Here is a 24,142-nt window from a genome sequence, read left to right on the forward strand (position 1 = left end):
CTATGCTTCGTGCCCCTGCACTAGTGTAAACACCGCAGCGCTTTGACTCAAAGAGCTTTACAAACTTCCCTCATATACATAGAAGAGTAATTTAATTTTTATATTTGAATTGGGTCTTCTGAGAGATCTGTTTTGTATGGAAATAAAAAGTAGGTATGACGGAAAGTATCTGACTTCGTATATTTGTGGCAAACGCTACGCTCATACCTTATATTAGTAAGTACCTAGTATTTTGTGACGACATAGCTGGATCAGCAATTATTTACGGTCAAAAGTTACCTACCTACACGTTAATCTGAAGCTCAAAGCAAAAAATACAAAAAAAAACATTTTTTTTTTAATTACAATATTTTTTTATATACTATTTAGGTAATACATTGTAAATATAAAACATTGTTAATATAGTATATAATACATTGTGTGTTCTTGATGTGGATGGAAAACAAATCTACATAAACAAGCTGTCAAAATAATTTCACTCTGTTGCCTCCATTGAGAATTAAACAAAGCAGAATTATCGGACAATCGTCACAATTCAGCAACTTTCCCGAAACGTCCAAATAGAAAAGTTAGCGATATCCGTTCACAAAGAGTTTGCCAACTCACTGGCGAACAAATACGACCGATCTGAGATAGAATCTGCAAGTTCTAAGTCAAGATCGTAAGTAGGTTTGTGGGTCACAGGACGATATTTACATGATGATGAAAGGTTTCAACACACTTTGTGTGTGAATCACGCGCTCTAGCCACGAATGTATGAGAGCTCACACCCTCAGAGTTGTACGCTTCGTAACTTTAACACCGTGTATTCCAATGCATTAATGTACTTTTATGCAATAACGGACAATAAATAAATAACACTACGGAGTAAAAAAACATCCTATTCGTTATTTAAAAAAAAAACTAATTATAACGAGACTCCACACCTCTCTCTCTCTTATTTATACCTGCAAATTTTAAAAACTGCGCTGTTTTCGTAGACAATTATGGGCCACAGGACCAATATTTGCATGAATCTGGTCCAGATAAAGGTTGCAAGGGATGCGAACTACGAATTAAAAGTCTTCGTATTTAAATAAACAGCTTAAAAGGAAATAATTTTAAAGATGTTTAAAAATCTTTTGGATAAGTATCATCTCAAAAAAACCGGTAACGGGAACTTGACACTGAGCGTTGACACTCACGGCACAGAATAAGTAATAGTATTATCAATTTATCATACAGAACGGCCACGCACCGCCCGAATTACCTCGCCCCGCGACAGTAGATTGACGACCTTTCGCCGACCGCTCAGTACTGTTTTTAAGCAACTTACTCACACAATGACAATAAAACACAACTTATTTACACATAGAAACGCAAGTGATTTTTGATGTACAGCGTGTCCGCCCTATGCTCACGGTTCACCGATTCGCGCACGAAGTATGAAGCTGACTTTAGGGACACCTATCCCGCGATTCAAATTATTTTATGGCCTCATAAATTTGAAATAAAGCGGTTTACGCGGACCTTTTTTAAGCGGCTTAGTGTTATAAATAATGGCATTTTCGGTGGCGTGATTTTATGATTTTACGAATATATAACCTACAATATTTTATTAGAATCATACTTTTTGATGCAAAAAAAGTGGCGAAAATTAAAATTTTAAATTTTAAAATTTATTTGAATATTCTCAGTTAGGAAAAAATGCTATAAAAATGAATGTCACTGCTGCTTAGAATTTAAATTTATTCCACTTCGTCTCTTCCAGGAGCAATCTCAACTTTATCTCTTATATTTTTTACTTTACCTTTAATGTTTAAATAAAACACATAATATTGTCTTTGGTTACCGCGATAGTTACTCATGAACATAGTTGTAGTTGTGTAGTCGTTTTCATAGGTTTAAACTCACAAGTTGAAACTTTATATATATAAGTATAATAAGTTATGTATAATTTATGTAACCGTAACGGTGTCACGTCTCACCGTAAATGGAGTCAAATCTCACCATATTTCACTCTTTGAAATCTGTCTAACCCATTAGGGTGTCCTAAATATATAAATTCTTTTAGTTGAATGAAAATTACCGAAAAACCGGAAAGTGAGATTAAAACGAACTTCTCAACAAGTTTTCGTATCGACAGAACCTTTTAAACGCTATTGGATTCTCTCCCAAATTCTTCTCAAATATAAAAAGGACCATAAAGAACTGGGACAATATAGTTCGACCCAGGTATGCCGCCTTTGTACTCTGTTATTACACACTTACATACCTACAGTTTGTATATAGTTATAACAGATTGTTTCACGTAGCTGTCTGGGACAGTGTTTCAGTTCAGCAGTTTACAATCTATCGTATTTCGGCGTGTTTTAGTCTTTTGGGCCTTTGTATTTATATTATTAATTGGACTATTGTTAACACTATTGTTAACAAATAAGTGTTCCGTGAACAAAGTTTTGTACGGAACACTAAAAATGGTGAAAATTTTGTCTGCTTTAAAGTCCCCAGTGATTATAGCCGTAACGTAAGTGGGTGGGTGGGTTGCTAGGATTAGATAGTGGGGAAAGATTTTAATGGGCTCATGAATTTCGAGGTTCAAGGTCAGAAACTTGGATATGACATGCCACAAGCTGACTCTTATTTAATGCAAGGCAAAATGTATCCTTTAAACGGCCTATAACCATCCCAGAACCATTTGATTTGATTCAGCTCAATTCATCCGTTACTAAATAGCTAAGTATAAGCCGCCCTGCCCTTTGGTAGTTATGATTACACTTAGTATATACGGACAAAAGTTTATTCACTATACCAGCTTGTAAAAACAAATACCAAAGATAGATATAACTCCGTAATAGATGGATACAGTCTAAGGAAAAAACGTGCTACGAAAATCAAGAAAATTTGATTCTCGTTCAGAGGGCGCTACTAGCTTTGGCCTACTGTCGTATAGATGGCGTTGACGGTTTCGTTTCTTATTTAACAATTTTAACGCATATCAGTGAAAGAACATGGGTCAAAATCATAAAAATAATTAATGCAAATAAAAAAAATCATTTATCCATATTTAAATACATTTTATCGTATTTTTACAAATATTTATTTTTAGTTTTAAAGTGACTGAATTTACTGGGGTTACAAAATTTACTATGACAGTACCGCTCTAGTATAAGTTACTCTATGCAAATACCTAATAATTGTTAACTAATTAGATAAAAAAAAACTAAACACAAAATCTTAAAACTGAACCTTTTATAATCAAAAGTTAGAGGCCTTGCTTTCAATTCAATTCGAAGGCATAATCCTCTACATGGCCCATTTTATCTTTCTACGTCCACTGGCTCAGATTTGAAAATTTTCAAACCGCTTATTTTAATTTACTTTACCATTGAAAACTGAACTTTGCTGCCCAATATATAAGGTTGTTTTAGAAGTGTAGTTGCGCTGTTTTGGAGCTTAGTACAATATCATGTGGACAGCTCGGGAGGCTTTTGTTTTCGTCGAATGTGTACTCAATTATAAATGTATGGGATAATCCGGCTAAGCAGATTGCTTGTTTAGATATAATTGACTGTTTGTTTTGGCTCGGTCAGCGTTAACAGGAATATTTCCTTTAGATATTTTCATTATGACAAAATGTAGGGAAACGTAATTGTATAACAGTAAATAATAATGGTACGGCATCCAGCTATACGGTATGTAAATCCATCATCATCATCATCATCATGTCAGCCGATAGACGTCCACTGCTGGACATAGGCCTCCCCCAAGGCTCGCCACTCCGACCGATCCTGTGCCGCTCGCATCCACCGAATTCCCGCGACCTTCACCAGGTCGTCGCTCCACCTCGTTGGAGGCCTACCGGCAGTTCGTCTTCCGGTACGCGGACGCCACTCCAGAACCTTCCGGCCCCACCGGCCATCAGTTCTGCGAGCAATGTGCCCCGCCCACTGCCACGGGCGATAAATCCATACGGGCGATAAATTATAATATATATAGAATTTTTCCGTGTAATCATTAATTAAATAAGAACCAACTTTTTTCAAGTTACACTTAAATATGACCCAGTTATTTTAAAAATTTACCGAGCAGCAATGCACTACAAACATTACGTCACATTACATGACATAGACCGTGGAAATGACTTATTAGAAGTATGCAGAGATGAGACTATAACAATGACAAACAATAATAAAGCTTTATCTGCTTCTCCTAGTGAAAGGTCCATAAAATAAAACCATCTCGTTCAGTCATCCCCCCCTTCTCCCATTGTTGCTTCTACCTATAATATTGTTAAACTAAAATACCGTATAAACTTTAAAAGTATTACCAACTAGCTCATTAAAGTTACCGACGCGATTTCTTCACATTATACCTAAGTTTGAAGACTAGGTTTCATTTTATAACATATCTACAAGAACTCCACCGGTTTGTATAAGTTCTCCAGTTAGTTCCGTGTACTGAAATGTCGCTGTATAAAACTTTTATTTCCTTGAAGTTCCATAAGGGAACTCATTACAGTCATTTATAAATAACCAACTTTATTATGCAAGTAAAAGCAAGACATGGGCGGGACAAGATCTCTAGTACCATTGCCCACACTGTTAACTGTCTTTTGAAATAAGGTACACCGATATATAGTAACAGCAACACTAACAGTCTGTTTGTATAGCTGTTTGTACCTATATGACTTCGAAATCGCATGTGATTTATATATGTATTTTGGCTGAATTTCCTCGGTATTTTCTGTGGGATATCATAAATATATATGTATATTGAAACGTATATATAGATATCTAATTCTCATGTAATGAGATTGGGATGATCATTAGTATCAGAGAGTCTACCGCGAAAATCGAAATTTCAGAGAGATCAAGATCCACTTCAGGTCGTAGCGCTACAGCAGGTTACAATATTAAAATATAAAATGGTACTTAATTAATTTCTGTGAACTCACTATTCCTCGAAAACGTGCAATTGTTCAGATGTAAATAGAGCGGAATCATAATTATATTTATTTAGTTCACCACGCGAATAAATAACTGTAGAAATTGAAGATGGTAGCCATTTTCTACTATTTGATGATATGACCATTGACCAGACAACGGTCCACTGTATAAAGCCCTACTTACCTGTTATGCTACATACTTCCTTACAAACGAAATGACCAGTATAACAAGACCCCTCAGTAAATCGCTTTTGGGTCTATTAGTTCTTTAACTCCTTAATTGATCCTGCTCATGTTAGAACTTATAAAATATATGCCTTTCAGATTCAGTTACCTAATTTCATTTAAATTAGAACATAACTAATGTTATCGCAGAACAAACTATTGAAAAATCAAAAAACTTCGAAATTCCGAGCCAACTTGAATAGCACTTCGCTTCGCTTGGCTCGCTGGTTCGTTTACCTCCAAAATACAAACCTGTGATGAGCATTTGAAACAATGTACGTGACAATATACCTGTAAAATATGATTTTACTCATGTGGATGTATCTGTAAGAATTGTCTATGTCTAGTCTATAACTATAAATGAAGAAATCTAATGTGTATATAGTGATTTGGAGGGCTTTATTTTCATAGCTTATAGCAACAACGGTAACATTAAACTTGGTAGGAAAATTCGTCCATTGAGCTGAAATTACTTTATTTTATTTAATCTGGTTTGGTTTTGCTATTATTATGATAGGGATTGTGCATGAAGAAAGAAACTAAGGGAGCATTTTAGGTGCCAGTTTATTAGTGCAAAGTGTGCAAAGTGTGTGTGTGTGTGTGTGTGTGTGTCCAGTTTTAAGTTTACAAATTACGTCACAAGATGGCAGACCCTACAAAGCACAAGGGAGCTCGCGAGAACTGTGGGAGCAGCACTTGAATAATGCCGTGATGTGACGTCAAGCTAAATACACACAAATTAGGTCACAAGGTGGACCCTTTCAAACGCAAGGTCCCTATACGTTCGCTCGCGCTTATCGGTGCCAAGTAAGATCGTAACATAATGATATCAAATAGTATAATGTGATTACCGCTCTATGTCGGCGTGATGATTTAACCACTACTTGTTTTGCTATAAAATCCATCGTCATTAAGGAGTCACACGAACTCGTTGCCAAAAAGCCGCTTCCATACAATCGAAATTACGCTTTCATTTTAAAGCACCTCGCATAAATTACACGAATAAATAAATAAATCTTATAGGACATTATTACACAAATTGACGAAGTCCCACGGTAAGTTCAATAAAGTGTGTCACGAAACCTGGCATGAACATTAACGTATAGTCAAACCAAGAAAAGTCTGCAGAGACTTTGACAGCACACGCAGTGCAGCAGCGGTATCATGGTCGCATTTTTATCACCTGTCATGCCATGCGTCCCTTTCGCACTTACATATTTGTTAGAACGTGACAGGCATGGTGACGAATGATAAAGAGCCGCCCATCTTAGCCCTACTGGTGTTATTTTAAACGTCAAACTTCAATGAATTTATTACGTATTAATAACACTGGCACTGCGTGCGCTGTCAAAATCTGCAGACTTTTATTGGTCTAACTCTAACCGATATCGTTGCTAAAAATTGTAATTGATATAAAGAAAATAGAGGGAGTTTCTAAAAGTTTTGTATTTAAAATTTCTATTGGCTCTAATTTCTTTGTTCAATAAAAATTTTAACAACGGAAATTAGTTAGTATCAGTCATAGATATAATATGTTATTTGAATGTTCATGTCAAGTTTCATGTTATTACAGAGTTTCGTTTTAAAATGAAAGCGTAACGTCAATTATAATCAAAGTAGCGAAATTCTCATATTCTTGCGACTTTTAAACGAGTATTTACAGTAGGAAATTACACAATCATTATTATTTATTTACCATTTATTTCTCAGAATAGCAGCTCGATATTTTGTTACAGTTCGCCCTCATTAAGCCAACCAACAATAGAATTAAATTTTTGGTTTCATATTTTTGGTCGCATTGTATAATAATTAGGAGAAAACAGAAGGTTGGCATTATTTCTAACAAATTCGAATTCATGGTTTCATTTTACATTGTTTTCTGCTTCAAAATGTATACTCATTGTATATTTTTATAATATCATTTGAAATAATGAGTTGTAGGATGTTTTCGTTATTTATAATATTTAATTTATAATGAATTTTAGCAGCCTCCTCTCCTAGCCTACGGAGCAAGGTCCCGGGTTCGAATCCTGGGTAGGGGCATCTATTTGTGTGTGTATCACAGATATTTTATATGTATCTATCCAATATATCTAATGTTTATCGTCGTTTAGTATCCACTAAACAAGCCTTATTAAGCTCACTGTGGGACTAGGTCGAAATGTGTAATAAAATTGTTCTGCAATATTTATTTATTAATTTTATAAACTGAAATAGATGTCATATATTTAAGAAATAGTGACCAAACCCTCTAGTGGTGAAAGCCGGATTCGAACCGGCGTCTTTAGTAACCTTGAACCCCTAGGCCACCCCGCCACGGCGGAACCGGTCCCAATTTCTCGACTAAATGCCATCTTACTAAGACTAGGCGTCTTTGACCAACTCTAAGGGCGAGCACAAAGCTCAAACACAAATCAAAAATATTTAATAGAATAATTTGATTTGTTCCCAAAGTTGTGTATTTATTTTTACTTTTTTTTGAACTAAAATTAATTTGTGTTGTTCTGTAAGCTATGAAAATCATTAGCCGATTCACGTGTACTTACCTTTAGTTCTACTGCCGATGATGATGATGACTCTACATCTATAACAAGCTACGTAAACACGCTAATGACTCATGACATAATATTATTGGCGATGGTTTTAATTCCAATATATTTCAAATTTTATCTGAAGTTTATAAAAAACATGAAATGTATTGTTATTTACAAGCTTTAACAAGAAGACGGAAAAAAGTTATTTTAATTTTTTATTTTTTTTAATCCTCGTGCCTTGAAACCCTCGCAACGCTCATGATTCCACTTTTCGAAAGTGGATGCTACGCTCGTGGTTTAATTATGGAATCTTTCGCTTGTTCGGGTATATATTAGTACGAGGGATTAAACAATTAAACAACAAATAACTTTTTCTATTTTGTTTTTTCCTGGATATAAGGAGTCGTCATAATACAACGGGAATACGCGATTATTGCAAATTCGCGCGAATTTCACTCGTGCGAACGCGCGATTAAACATATTGAACTCGAATAAGTGTCCTAATTGACAAACGCGCGAGTAAAATTTGCGCGAGCCTGCGATAATCGCGTAGTCGCGTTGTATTAGAACGACCCCTAAACCATCGCCGCAACAACGAAAACCACGAACTCATCAATGTAATGACCAGGCATGAACAAGCTATAGCGATTGCCTTTACCTGACTTACACTCCTAAAGCTACTGGTGCTAGCGCTCCGAGCCTGCAAGAAGAAACATTCGTTCCGATACACTAGCACACACAGCGAGAGTTATACCCCAACCAACGAGGAGAGTGCTTTTAAGAATCGTCCAGATTTAGCGAATACGCCGCGAGTACGCTTGCATATTGGCTTCTGAGGCCCTGCCGCAAAAAAAGGAAAATCGAAATTTCTTTATCCGCCTCTCTATTGCTTGAATAACAAGAGCAATAGAGAGACAGGGTAATTTGGATTTTCTTTTTTCGCAGTAGGTCCTGGTTGCGGGTCAATAACTTCTTTGGACACATTTTTGATGAAGTATCTACATTTTGATGATATTTTTTGGTTGTCTAGAGATCCTTGACTAATTCGATTCAGAAATATCATCAAAATATGTGGCGTTCCATCAGATAAGGGTCCTTATGCAGATGGGCCATAAGGACCCTTTTCTGATGAAAAGGTCCTTATGCACATGAAGGATCAGGAACCTTCTCTAATAGAAAGCCCCATATAAAGACACTTCGTCGAAAATGTTTTCCACACAGCCCATTGCAAAAATTATGCGGTCAAAACGCCTGTATTGACCTTTGCGCACTTAGTGAGTGCTCATGCAAGGCACGCATAAAGCACGCAATCAACAAACACGTGCCTGCCCGCGGCGTAGATGCTACATCTGGATGCACCTTTAGGTCAGCACAAGGTGTATTTGAAACACCAGAAGGTCAAATCGAACTTTGCAAAATGATCTCAAAATGACTTCACATTGAATTAAGTACAAATAAACTTTCTGAAGCTATTTACAAATTACCCCATGCAGTGGTATTTGAAATAATGTAAACAAACAGAAACTCTCAGCTAAGTAATTTGGCCAATTAGTAAACAGTATAACTGAATCTGATTGATTATTGGCCAAATCTTTTAGAGTCAAACCAAGAAAAGTCTGCAGAGATTTTGACAGCACACGCAATGCAGGTGTTATTTTAAACGTCAAACTTTTATGTAATTATAAACTGACTCAACAAAACATCCTTCCGTTCGCATATATCCCAGAATCATTGTCGCAAATTGTTTTAAGTTGCAAAATAGACCAGAAAATATATTCCAAATTATTTTGAAAATTTCATTTTACTTGACTTTTTAATTCTGCTTATTTGATGAAGGGCATATTGTTAAAGCTTCCTTTCTCGCTGATTGGACTATGACGACCAATAAGATTGGCATGCTTGATGCTGGCTGATTGGATGGCGATAGCAAGGTTACTAAAGTTGCAGAAGTAACTGAACATCTGCAATTATAATCAAAATACTAATTATGTTTTAGGGTTCCGTACACAAAGGGTAAAAACGGGACCACTAAGACTCCGCGGTCCGTCTGTCTGTTCGTCTGTCTATCTATCTGTCACCAGGTTGTATCTCATGAACCGTGATAGCTAGACAGTTAATTTTTTATTTGTAATTTGAGTACTAAAGCAATTGCAATTATTCCAGGTAATTTTAAAAGATAGTGGAATTTGTAACATAAATAGTTGGTCCAATATGTGGACTCGGCAATATAAACTCGGCCTGACAGACCTAAATAGCAAATCAGTGGATTTGCGAACAAATTTCGGAAAACACGAAATGACTCGTAATATACAAGGACCAATTATATTTCAAGCGCTCATTTATAAACAAAATTATAATAGAATGCAAAGTAATTCCGTATTTCATTACAAGTTTTCTAAAAGCGAGACAGGAAATTCTGTTATATTGCCACCGATTCCGTTTTATCAATTTGATGAGGTTTTGGTTTTATTTTGATACGAACTTGAGTCGTGCCATCAGGGATCTCATGTGTGCCAAGTGCGAGCGAGAGTCCTTATGAGACAATAACTGACTGCATTTCGTGAGGACCAATCAGAGCTAGCGCCTCAAGCTACTTGGCAGCGGGCAACGCTGATACGTCATGAGCCCTTTAACTTCTTGACAGATGATTTAATCATCGTCTGTATGTCAGGGCACCATCTCTCGTGGCTGTATAAAACTATGCGGGACCGGCATTTGCGACTTCAGTAAGATTGTGCCTCTGTACGCGTTTTGAGGCTGACTCAAGGTAGTAACAAAATTAAATTCAAACCATAACAAGTTATTGAATCAGAATCGACTCCTTATCATCAAAAGGACCTTATCGATCTCCCGGCTCTGAATCGACTATAATTAAGTTGAAAACTTCGGAATTACCTTCTACTTCAACAATCGTTCTTAATTACGGATCGGAAAATGCAATTGCTTCAATTGCTTCTAGCGTTATACTGTTCTTGAGAAATTCTCTATTTCTTTTATAAGATTTTTTTAAACGAGAAAAGAGCAGCATGACTAGCGCCATCCAAGTCGCCCTTGTGCATTAAGTGCCAGAATAGAAGAAAGGAGGGATAGTACGTGCAGCACATAACCTTGTTGGTCGGTAACACAGAACAGTTAAGTATATGCACAGATATATTTGGAGCCAAGTTTGAAAGCAAGCATATAATGTTTCCTTTTCTGCTTGTTTATGTGAAAAACTTATTATTAATGCATTTTATTTGCTAATGTTGTGCAAAATACATGGAACGAGTCCAAATTCGTACCAGTTTTAGAGGTTTGCGTTCTTTACTTAGGATTTTCCCATGAATCGGTTAAGACGCTACTTAATTTTCATAATAGAAAAGTAAGCGATAAAAAAAACACTATGTGTTCAAAATTAGCTCCAAAGCATAGAACAAATATTAATAATGCAAGCATTTATTCGTCGTGTAAATAGAAATTTGGAAAAGGTGTTGTTTTTAATCAAATCTCCATAAATAAGCAAGAGAAGATTGCAACCAACACTTCAAGTGGCTCATTATTATTCACAACGGCGGGACTTAATCGCGTAAAATAAGTTTTAAATTTACCTCCGACGTTTCGAGGACAGCGTTGTCCCCGTGGTCTCGGAGAAAACTCCAACGAGACCACGGGGACAACGCCGTCGTCGAAACCTCGGAGATAAATTTAAAACTTATTTTACGCGATTAAGTCCGCCGTTGTGAATAATAATGAGTAAAAATCGTGAAAGTTTAAATGAGTACTTCAAGTAGCTCTTTACAACCAGTAAAAATCAAAGAAATAACGACCCGAAATAATTGGAATCGGAAAAGTTTTAAACACAAATTAAAAATGTAAAGACTGTAAAGAGCACTTAAGGGTCTCCGGCAAGCTCGGCTCTCCATACAAACGTAGTTCCGCTCTAATTTTAAAACGACTAGCTAGATTGCTCTGAAACTTTGTACTTACAATAGGATAAGTTATATCTATGTCTGTAATTAGTTTATGTAGCTTCAGATGCCATACTTAAAAAAAATACAACAAATTTAAGTTTTTCATACAAAACTTGTTTTTGCTCTATTTCGTTTGTTTTATAAACTGGAGCTATATATAAACTAATTTCAAACCTAGATATACCTCATGTATGTGTAAAGTTTCATTACAATCCAATACGTAGTTTTCAAATGAGAGCGGAACTACGTTTGCAAGGTGCAATTCGGCCGAGCTTGCCGGGGACTTTAGTTAACATTTAAAGCACTTGCCAAGACATACACCAACATCGATTATTAACATCGAAGAGAGTTCAATAGTAAGAGTAGGGATAGCTGATGTCAGTGTGCATATTTGCGTTAAAAGTTTGTGTAGTCATGTTGTAAATCGCATGTATTTACTCCTCTTTGGCAGCTTCGGCGGAACCTGTAAATCTGAAAATGCACTTTAAGATAAAGCAAGCATATCTGAAGTTCCTGTTGAGTAGAACAGAGCCAAGTTTCCAATGGCATACAGCCATCTAATCTTCACAATCATCTCGTTGTATATTTTGTTTCGTACCACACCATTATTTTTATATTAATTTGATGCTGGCACCACACTTCGCCTTATGTGGCAAATATTCGTGTTGCATCTCTTTATTTTGACATACAAAACAAAAGGGATGCAACACGAATATTTGCCAAATACAGCGCAGTGTGGTGCTAGCATAAGAGGGAGCGCAATACGGTGGCCAGCAGATATATCGGAGCGTCTCTCTTAACGTCTTGACAATGGAGGCTTTGTTCAGATATTTGTGAACACCTTGGCCACTCCTATATATCTGATGGCGACTGTACAATGACGCCATTGATGTTGCTAAGGAGACATAATTATAAAATACTAACACGTGGAGGTCTTTAGAAACTATTTGGTACTAAAGATAAAGGTAACTTTAAAATCCAATATTTTACCACCCTAATAGTTAATTATTCGCAGTTAACTATTTATACAGAATTTTGTTGCAAGTATTAGAATGGTATAAATATTTCGCCTTAAGTTTCACGATTTTAATTCACCCACGCGCCAGTAAGAGATGCTAATAAATTTCCATTTTCACCTAAATATATTACAAAGACCACGTTCTTGTATCCTAATATCTGAGATCCAATTTGATTCTAGAAATAATAGAATGTGCCGTGAAAGACAACAGATGACAAGGCCAAAGTTAAATTGCAATATTTTACAGATCTTCCGTGAAATTGCCAATTCTCACAAAATTTGTTGTATAGCAGCCATTTATGTCCTACCATATTTTCAGGTGAAAACAACATAAACATGGTCCACGTCAGTTTTCACTTTCTCCAATCAAATTGAGCCCGTCATGGTGACCTCCGTCACAATCTCTCCTTCACCATTATAACCTCCAATTCCAAAATCGTAGAAAACCGCTTTTAATATTTCCCGAAACCCTTATTCGCACTTCGTTTTATTCATATTTTATGTGGGTCGCCTGTTACAAGGTCGTTACTGCCTCTTTTTGTTACACGGCGATGTATGCCGGAAATCGCTCTGTATACGAATAATTTCCGGAACGCACCAAGCGAGGCTAGAAGCTGTTACGAGGGATCGTAAATTCCTGTTAGTAAGCTCATTGAAGAGCTGTCAGATTTTTGCAATATAGCCAATCAGATAGTAAGGCGAATTCCTTCTGTAAATTAGGACAAATTTGTGTTTTGGATTTTGGTAGAAGGGCCTTTTCCAAAAATACATATTGAAAACCTGATTCTTACAGATCCCGGTGTTTTTGGGTTCTTTTAACTCAGAATCATTGAATCCTGATGATAAAAAAAAATGTCCTAATTTTTTTTATAAAAATGGTACTTCACGCACATACAAGTGATTTTTTTTTTACACAAACGTGACGTAATGGAATGGACATTTTGGGACATCTGCTTTTTAAGGTAGGAAGAAGAATGCTGTCGATTCTGAGTAGAATGAGCCCAAGAATGTCCAGATTTGAAAGAATCAGGGTTTCATAATAGGTATTTATTTTAGAAAACGCACAGAAATGTGCAAACAACAGACGCAATAGAAATGTTCAAAAATTATCTATACTAGTGTATATCATACGTATCACTTATAAATTATACACAAACCACCTAAAATATTAGAGATTGTTTAGATCACTTTGAACTTATCTAATAATAATTGGTAATTATGCTTCACAAGTAGTATTTTATTATGTTAAAGAGATGTCATCGTTACCACTAAGCAATATTGTTAAAATGAAAACTGATTCTGATATTTCGCTTTCAAATTCGATGATATATCTCATTCAAAATGGAACATAATCTATATACCTCAAATGCTATTATAAAAAAGGCGTTGAAAAGCTTCCAATCTCTCTCGGTACCATCCCGTACTGTTAACGTGTTAACTGACCATTTTTAAAGTCTTATTACAAATTAGACAAAAGGTCTGGACTGTTGCTATTAATAAGGTACATTTGGGATAACTATAGGAATAGGGACTCAATTTTAGGTACAAATCAAATTATTTTATTATTTTGATTTGTGTTTTTAAGTATACTACTATATTATAAACTGAAATAGATAACATACACTAAAGAAGAAATGACCAAGTGGCCGAGGTGGCAATCGAACCCGGGTCTTCAGTTTACGCGGCTAACGTCCTGACCACTAGACCACCCGGCCACGGCGGTACCCGTCCCAAATTCTCTGATGTATGCTATCTTTGAAAGGCTAGGCGCCTTTGACCAACTCTAAGGGCGAGCAGTGTGTGCTTGCACCTCCTATACGAATCCTTTACTGGATTACGGTATGGCGGTGGACTTGGTCACTTTTTCTTTAGTGTATGGTATCTATTACAGTTTATAAGATATATTTTTTTAAATTACTTCATATTCGAAAATACCTATATGTTACATTTACCCGGAGCAGGAAAATACGCAAGCCTGAAAACACTCGATTCGTGAAGTGGATGGACGATAAACCCGTTGATTCCCGGGATTACGTACCCTGAGTTATACATATAAAAGTTATACATAGCATTTAATCCGATTAGGGTAGTGTGTACAAATCAGTAAGTATAAGAGTTACTAGATTTGTTCTTACATAAACTTTAAATTAAATCGAGAGAAATGAAGTCAGCTTTATATGAAATATTCTACTCCAGCTCCCATTTTCATTTAAAAAACATTTAAAACGGAAGGCGTTACCACGAGAGATTTGAAGCCAGTAAAAATGTATACACCTAACCTTTACAAAACATCCAATACACTTTAGATACTATCATAGAATTTCACGATTTCCACGAATCGAAATTTATTTTCTTTTTCGCTGTTCTACCGCGGTTGCGGACGGTAAATTTTACCAATTTAATTTAAATTGGCATGCTGTCACTGTTGAGATAACATTGGAATTATTACAATAATATAACTGTTTTTCTTCTTTTTTTAACTTTACTATTTCGTTATTGTTTCATTAGCTTATCATCTAGCTTTGCTGATGTGTAACCTTTGCCAGTAGATAAATTTCATATGATTTTATTTTAATTATTTGTTAACAATAGGTTTGCTCATATAACTTAAATAATACTTATAGATACGTAAAAAAATATCGATCTAGACAAATGGCTCAAAAATATGTGAACACGACTTTATTGTCTAAGGTGTAAGAGCGTACACATATTTTTGAAAGTTTGGGAATGTATATATATTTATGCCCTTGACTGTACTCAACTTAAAAGAAATCGATTATATGCCATATGCAATTACTTACTAAAAATATACAAAAACTTTTTTCGAAAAATTTAGCTAGACTTAGACCAAGAAAAGTATGCAGAGATTTTGACAGCACACGCAGTGCCAGTGTTATTTATACGTCATAATTTCATAGAAGTTTGACGTTTAAAATAACACCTGTATCATTGCAGGGTTTTCTTGGTTTGACTCCACTATTTCATGAATGTAGAAGCCATTTTAAAAATATTTCATCAAGGACATAATATAGTAACGTACGTAATTAAGTATCCAATACATTTAGGTTTATGCAATTTAAGACAGTCATTGAATAGAATGAAAGCATCGAAATTAAACTTAGGACAGCTTTACGCGACGGAAGTTGCGACGAACATAAATCAGTTGTTCGCGATGTTGGGCGCCACTTACTACGTATATGAATTTCCCGTTCCTGCTAAATAAATTCAAAACTCTCAAAATGTGTGTTGTAATAAATGTTATTGTTGTTGAAAGAAATTTGAAGTAGGTAACAAACAAAACATTATGCGGATTATTTACCGTCTGTTTGTGATAGGAAAGAAATCGTTAAATGGATTGCTAAATACATTCAATAATCAGTAATTTACATATAAGAGTAAATTTATTTTCACCACACCAGCTGGTAAAGGCTCTCTTGATTGTTCAAAACCTGATAAGAAAGATGCATTTTATTCACATGAGGCAAAGTAATCAAATGCAAATTATTGGGTTGATTTTTTTATGTTTGCTAACACCTCACATAGAATCAATGAATGCAAAAACATTACACTCCCTTTTTTGGGCAGTCGTGTAATAAACAAACAATTAGATAGAGGTAACAACAGGCCGGTTAATTATTTAAGTTTTGTTTAGCCTTTTCTATTAACGATTGTCGTTGTTGTCGATTGTCGATTGTTGCGATCTTGGCTAGGCTTCCTGGGGGGAGCACGGTCGCAATTTTATCGCTTGTCACCATGCCTGTCACGTTCTAACAAGTATGTAAGTGGGAAAGTGACGGGCATAATGACAGGCGATGAAATAGAACCATGCTGCGCCCGCAGGAATCCTTTCCCGCTTCAAAAGGCAACCCAGCCTTCTTTCGACAGTCTCCGGAGACGTTCGGCGATCGCCGCCTGGATGTTGATTGTTCCATTCCTCAGACGGAGACAGATATACGAGCACACAATGTTTGCCTTTCGACGCTTTCGAATATAATCTTTATTGATTTCGCGCGAAATTGGTATCGTAAATGTTCGTTGGAGTTTAGCGTAACAATGAGTATCTGTAATAAATCTAATTGTTTCGTTCGTTCCTAACCGGCCCATAGAGAATTTTACAGTACATATGGTGCTACTTTCTCGCACTAGTGCTTAAAAGAGCTCTTTTCGTGCATATGTCGAAAGTTTAAAGGGCCATATGTACTGTAAAACGTTGTACGATACACGTGTGAATAGGTAATTCGCAACTGGTGTAGATTTAAAACACTCCCTGCAGTCGTGTTTTAATTTATCGCCTCTCGTTTCGAATTTCCTCTTTTCCGCACTTGTATCGTAAATAAATATTGCAGATAGGTCGTGCCAGATTAGCCACTATGTAATTTATATGAAAACATAGTCAAATTGCTTACTTTTATTTAGTTGTATCTGATTTATTAAATAAATAGATATTGTGTCCAAAAATAACTCGTGCCGACGTTTTTCTAATAATTTTGGGGTGCTATATTTTTTGCATAGAGAGAAATAATTAGTTTTAAATACAGGCGACATCCCTTTATACCGACACTATACCGTGTGCGTGTCTAAGAGTTAATATCAGAACATTTTGTGGGGACCAAAATAACAGGGCGGACACGCTATACATTAAAAATCACTTGTGTTTCTATGTGTGAACGGCACATCTGTACACGCATCATGAGTCATAGTGTGAGTAAGATGCTTAAAAATAGTACTGAGCGGCCGGCGAACGGCCAGCAATCTGCTGTCGCGGGGCGAGGTAATTCGAGTCGGGGCGGGGCGGTGCGTGGCCGTTCTGGTTCATAATTTCATTGGACACACTTTTGACGACATGTTTCGACATTTTGATGATAGTTTTGTTTGTTTTGTAGAGGCCTCTAACTTCCACCAAACAACCAGAAATATCACCAAAATGATCACACTTCGTCAAAAATATGTCCAAAGAAATTAGGCTTTCGAAACGCTCGTGATACCGACCCTAAACCGTACTCAACACGAGGTCAAAGTTCAATAAAAGTACAGCTACCTCTCAGCTCGCTTTCAACAGTTCTTTCACACGAACTCAAACAAAATTGAATCTGTAATATTTGCCAGCGGTCACCCGGGCCTGGACGTGTGACCCGGTTCCGCAACCTAGTTGCAGAGCTACTTGCTGTTCGCCGTGTAATCTGGCCGGGGTTTGATTAGCGATACCTTTCCATAGGGTTAGGTGATGATTTACGAGTTGCAATGACATACAGATACTAGTAGCATTGCGAGCTGTAAATCTCGCGAACCCCCTAAAATTGTCTAACTTGGCGGCCTAGCCAAGGTGACAATCGCTTGCGCTTCGCTATCGAATCGCTGTGTCTCTATCACTGTTCCATATTAGTGTGACAGTGACAGTTGCGTTTCGTTCGCTACGGAGCTTTAGCAATTGGCACGTTGTCTATGCGGCCTGCTCACAACATTTCACGAGATCCGGTTGAGGAATGTAACCTGTGGAGCACTGTGAACAGCCGAACAACCAGAAATGTAAAAGCATTTTTTCCAAGGAACATAGACAATAATCGATCGGTCAATGATACTTTGATTTTCTGCCCATTAGTTTAGTAATACAATTATATCATACGTCATCAACCTGTTTAATTTTGCATATATTTTAGTTGGCCTTTTTTTTAAACCACTAACATTTATATATTGAGCTATATCTATTGTTTACCATGATTAATCAAAGATGGACAAAGATTTACCACAATTATGAATAAGGAGTGAAAACTCGATAAAAAGCTTGAAACCCCCAAAACTTCTATGCATTTGACATTTTGAAAGACCTCCATCTAGAATAGCGCCCCTAGCGGCGAAATTAAACGCGGTAGCCCTCATTGAGGAAATGCCTGGATAACAGTATAACGCTAAGGATGATCACAAAAAATGTTCTGGAGTTGTTTCATAAACCATGTCTAGCAATATTAATTCTTTATCCATTTACGGCGCACTAAAGTATTTCTCGGCAAGTCAGGAAATCCTGGCGGTAAACATCATAAAGTGTACACGCTGGCCGGAAGTGGGCATGTCGGAAATTGGTCCGGCGCGTATCAAGAGCGACTTCATATGTGGCGAAAGAATGCTTTTGGAGTTATTGACCGAGCGTTAGGACCGATCGTCGATCGTTAGCGAAGGTCTACGTTTCAGCTTCCCCGTGAGGTCTAACGGCTCACAGAGCCACTAGTGTATCTTGGCCAAGAATGTACGATGATTAATTAAAACAATTAACAATAAGTGTGTAGCCAAAAAAATGTTTTGGCACAGGCGTGTATTGCCGACTTGTTACTTTTTTCTTCAACAGCCATCTAACACACACAAACACAATGAGATTGCGTTGTAGTTTAACTAGTTAGGTCCTAGACATCTCCACCTAGCAGTGGTAGAGCATGGAAATAGGGTGGCAAACAAGCTGGGTGTTAGGGCTAGCCTCGCCGCAGGCTACTGAGATTTATATGTCGGTACAGGTGCAAAAGTGCAACGCTTTAGTACAATGAAATGTGGACAGAATGTTTACAGTTAAATACCTAAGTACTATATAATACATATTAAAACGAAGACTAATCACACACAGAAATCATAAAGCGCATACCTAAAATCAACAAAGCAACCACTTTTTAAAAGACAACGTTACATGGATCTTGATCAACTAGTTTACATTTTAAGCTGTCGAGTCAACACTATGAGTATCGCTTATTTCTGTTTTCCCTTATGCTTAAGTAGGTATTTTATACAAAATTTTGTAGTACGCTTACCTATAACTCCTTCGCGTCTGTTCTGTACCTATACATCACGAAGTTGGGAATCTAAAGCTAATATTTACGCTGCCACCTTACAATAAAAGTTTACGATTTTGTTGCATTTATATCCCTTTTTTCATATAATCGCAGTTTTATTTTATTTTCCACAGAAGTGACTTTTTTCTATAATGTGTTTGACCCAAAAGCTCAAGAGAACTGACATAAACCAATCATCAATCAAATAGTTCTACCTATCACGCGTTCTAAACAAACACATACTGTAAGCAAATTAAAAGGGAAACTAGGCGCGCGCTCATTAAATCGCGGAACTCGTTAAAAAGTTTATAATGATTTCCAGCGGGCGATGGGCGCGCGTTACACCGAATTTAGTCATTTTTCATCGTTCACATGTTCATCATCGTCATCATTTTAGCCTTTAGTCGCCCACTGCTGAGCATAGGCCTCATTTCGTGTACGCCACTTATCCCGGTCCTGGGCTAGTCTCATCCAATAGCCCCGCGATGTTTCGAACGTCATCCACCCAACGAGCCAACGGACGCCAGGCGCTTCTTTCATCTGAAAGCGGCCACTAATCCATTAACATTTTGGTCCAACTGCCATCACTCTGCCTGGCAAAGTGTCCTGCCCATTTACATTAAAGCTTGGTAATGACATTACCCACGTTGACATGTTATTGTTAAAGAAGACGTAAACCCAAGAATTTAAAAGAAAACAAAAGATATGGCTAGTTGATAGCTTTAATATCGTTTTGTGTCGAGGCTGAATGGGATGGCGGATGGCATCTAGCATTGCAGTATGTTAGTTTAAATAACAGATTAAAATAACTGTTCTTTTTAAGTAAAGAAACTAGAAAAAAGTATACGTAAATTATGCAGTTTTATGAAAAATTAATTAGGTATATGATATGATATGATTTATTTATCTCACAATATACAATCATCATCATCATCACTTAAGAGCTTTGCTCTTGTCGGTGGAGTAATTGCCAGTCCTTTCTTTCCTGAGCCAGTCTTTTGATTTGCTCGTACGATGCATTCTCTTTTACTTGGCTCAGGTATGTGATTCTAGGCTTTCCACTGCCTCTCGTCTTTTCAATTTTTCCTTCCAGGATGTTAAGGAAAAAGTTGTCGTTTCGTATTAGGTGTCCTAACATCTTGCCTCTCCTATTCCTTATGGTATTTAATAAGCTTCGCCTTTCTCCTACCATATTCAAAACCTCTTCATTCGTCTTTCTTTCAGTCCAGCTAATCCTTTCCATTTTGATAGATGCGCATTTTGTCTACTATTATTGTGTGTACAAGGGTGAATACCCTTTTTCTTCTTCTCACAATATTGCCCTGGTTCCGGTCTCGATCCCTCGTAAAACCCGTAGTTTTTAGTATTTCAATTAAACATGCGTTTTATAGTATTTATAAACCCTTTCCATAATGGGCCAACTACAAAGCATATTGACGACCGGTCTGGCCTAGTGGGTAGTGACCCTGCCTGTGAAGCCGATGGTCCTGGGTTCGAATCCCGGTAAGGGCATTTATTTGTGTGATGAGCACTGATATTTGTTCCTGAGTCATGGGTGTTTTCTATATATTTCAGTATTTATATATTATATATATCGTTGTCTGAGTGCCCTAACACAAGCCTCCTTGGGCTTACCGTGGGTCTTAATAGTCAATCTGTGTAAGAATGTCCTATAATATTTATTTATTTATTTATTATATTAGTAGAACAAAATTTAACATTTCTTCTAACAACGTGTGTTTCTTTTGTCCCCTAGCTGACGGGCTAGAATAACAACAAGGAATAGTTCTGTTTCAAGTATCAGTTATAGTCGAGTTTAAATTTCAATTTAGCTCGAGCGAGGATCAAGCCGCTCTAATTCACTTGTAATATTCGTAATTTGTATGCTAAACAAGTTTGTAATGTAAATTTTATAAACGGTCACATAAAACTTTTTAAGATATGCAAATTGTAGTAACGCGCTCGACAATTGTAATGTTTCAATGCAATTTAAACTTTTTAACTGCAAAATGATGGAAACATGTTTAAGGATTATACTTTTTTTGCATTTCACTACTTATAATAGTAAAATGGCGGCAGTATCGAAATTTTTTCTAACAAGCGAAGTTTTAACAATTATGTAACGGGAACCTAAGGGGCTATGATAAGAATCTAAAACGCATGTTATAAACTGAAATAAATGTCATATATTAAGGTAAAAGTTACCAATTGTGGCAACTATTGCGACATTGTCCAGAACGGGGATATTTAAGTTAGTCAATATGGGTAAATGTGGTATGCAGGTAAGTATGGCTGGCCATCACATTGAATTTGTTACTTACTACTTGCGTTTTGTGGCAAATGTATATTGCGACATTGTCCAGAACGGGGATATTTAAGTTAGTCAATATGGGTGAGTGTGGCATGCAGGTAAGTATGGCTGGCCATCACATTGAATTTGTTACTTACTACTTGCGTTTTGTGGCAAATGTATAAACTCGCAATTAACACATCAATGTGTAAACAAGCCTCAATGTGAAAATCAGCAACATTTACCCAGATGCCACACTTATCCGTATTTACCTTATTTCAAAATGAAACCATTTACAAAATCGCATATTCTAATTAACAGACTGTCGCCATACTAGTTTACTAGTAGTGTTTTTTATAACGCCGTAGTGTGACTGAAAGCCGTTTCATCCGTCCGCGGCATAATGAGCGATTTCCGAACGAGCCCAACTAATGAACACGCACAAAGCTCCATATAGCGTTTCGACCTTTAATTACATTCGACCCACACGTTGTATTGGTATCTAAATGTAATTAAATTCATACACAGTTGAATAAGTAGCCCCCGCATTGGATTAGTATTAAAATATTATTAAATTCATACATAGTTGAAATATGGCGCAAAAAGGTCGAATTTAGGCGGAAATATTGGCATGATATATAAATTTAAAATGTATATTTTGATATCATTCTTTAAAAACACACACATTTAAATCTTGCTTTTATGCACCAGTATGAATCTTATGGTTGATTAACATTCAAGTTTTTAAAGTAGGTACTTCTTAAATTATACTTAGGTATTATATGAAACACCATGTGCGGTAAACTTTGTAAGATGCATTGGGGACACTTTCTATTTAAGAAATAAATTCTCAATATTACCCTGCTTACCCCTTAACCCCGCCCTGGTGGATGGTGTAGGATTATATACATATATGCCATATATGGTTCTGTTAGGTACTTCATATATAGGTACGTTATACTTACACCTATTGGTATCAAACATAACTGGCAAAGGTTACACAATTATAAAATCTTAATGTTTTTTATGTTTAAGAGTCCCCGGCAAGCTCAGTTCTCCATACATACGTAGTTACGCTCTCATTTTAAAACGACCGGCTAGATTGCTCTGAATTTTTTTACTTACAATACGACAAGGTATACCTATTAGTTCTGTAATTGGTTTATGTAGCTTCAGATACAATAGTAAAAAAAATATTGCGGATTTAAGCTTTCAGACAAAACTTGGTTTTGCTCTATTTCGTTTGTTTTATATACTAGAACTATATAAACTAATTACAGACCTAGATATACCTCTTGTCATTGTATGTGCAAAGTTTCATTACAATCCAAAGCGTAGTTTTAAAATAAGAACGAAACTCCGTTTGTATGGGAAGGTGAAATTCGTCCGAGCTTGCCAGGGAATATAGGTACTCTCTAGAAGTCTAGAGCAACAAAAGCAGGCTACTTTTTAAATACATCTATAAAAAAACCCCTAAAAATTGACCCGTTTTATTGCACATTAGTATATTTTAAACATCTAATACGTGATTCAGTATTTACAGCAGTGCTGTTCATTAAGCGAATCCGCACACCGGTGTGAAGTTAGCGGCCAAAAGTTGGCGGCCAAATGTTGGCGCCAATCAGCCGCCAACATTTGGCCGCCAACTTCACACTAAAATTAACCTACCAAATTAAGAAGTCCGTAATAAATCTCCCCATACATAACAGAAATGGTATAAACATAAATTATTAATATAGAAAAATAACTATTTACTCAACGTTAAGGAGTGCTTAAGGCAGTGTCACGTTAAATCATGATATTTTTTTCACCTAACTACTAGATCGATGATTGGGGTCGCACTATATATGTCTCATTAGATATGTAATAGGCAATTCAAGTCAGCTTTTAGTAGAGCTGTACCTCGTTTAGTTTGGACGCTATGAGTCAGCGGCCGAAATATGTCTCAACTTGTGGAGAACTATGTGTTTAAGATTTAATTTTTTTCACCTTACTTCTAGATCGATGAATTTGGTCGCACTATATACGTCTCATTAGACATCTAATAGGCTATTCAAATCAGATTTTAGTAGAGCTGTACCTCGTTTAGTTTGGACGCTATGAGTCAGCGGCCGAAATATGTCTGAACTTGTGGAGAACTATGTGTTTAAGATTTAATTTTTTTCACCTAACTTCTAGATCGATGAATTTGGTCGCACTATATATGTCTCATTAGACATTTAATAGGCTATTCAAATCAGATTTTAGTAGAGCTGTACCTCGTTTAGTTTGGACGCTATGAGACAGCGGCCGAAATATGTCTGAACTTGTGGAGAACTATGTGTTTAAGATTTAATTTTTTTCTCCTAATTTCTAGATCGATGATTTTGGTCCCACTATATATGTC

The 24,142-nt window shown here is 36.4% G+C and overlaps 1 protein-coding gene across 4 annotated transcripts in view; it reads right to left on the reverse strand.

Annotated features, from left to right (window-relative positions):
- LOC134746252 (calmodulin-A-like) overlaps window positions 1-24,142 on the reverse strand; it is a 280,136-nt gene that overhangs the window by 81,097 nt on the left and 174,897 nt on the right. For 2 of the 4 annotated variants that reach the window (XM_063680588.1, XM_063680586.1), the window contains exon 2: window positions 8,345-8,386. The exons of the other annotated variants lie outside the window; for them this stretch is intronic. In XM_063680588.1, the coding sequence (XP_063536658.1) occupies window positions 8,345-8,386 (42 nt within the window). The remainder of the gene's footprint in view (window positions 1-8,344; window positions 8,387-24,142) is intronic. 4 annotated transcript variants of the gene reach the window in all.

Source organism: Cydia strobilella, chromosome 12 (genome assembly GCF_947568885.1).
Source record: "Cydia strobilella chromosome 12, ilCydStro3.1, whole genome shotgun sequence".
Lineage (NCBI taxonomy): Eukaryota > Metazoa > Arthropoda > Insecta > Lepidoptera > Tortricidae > Cydia > Cydia strobilella.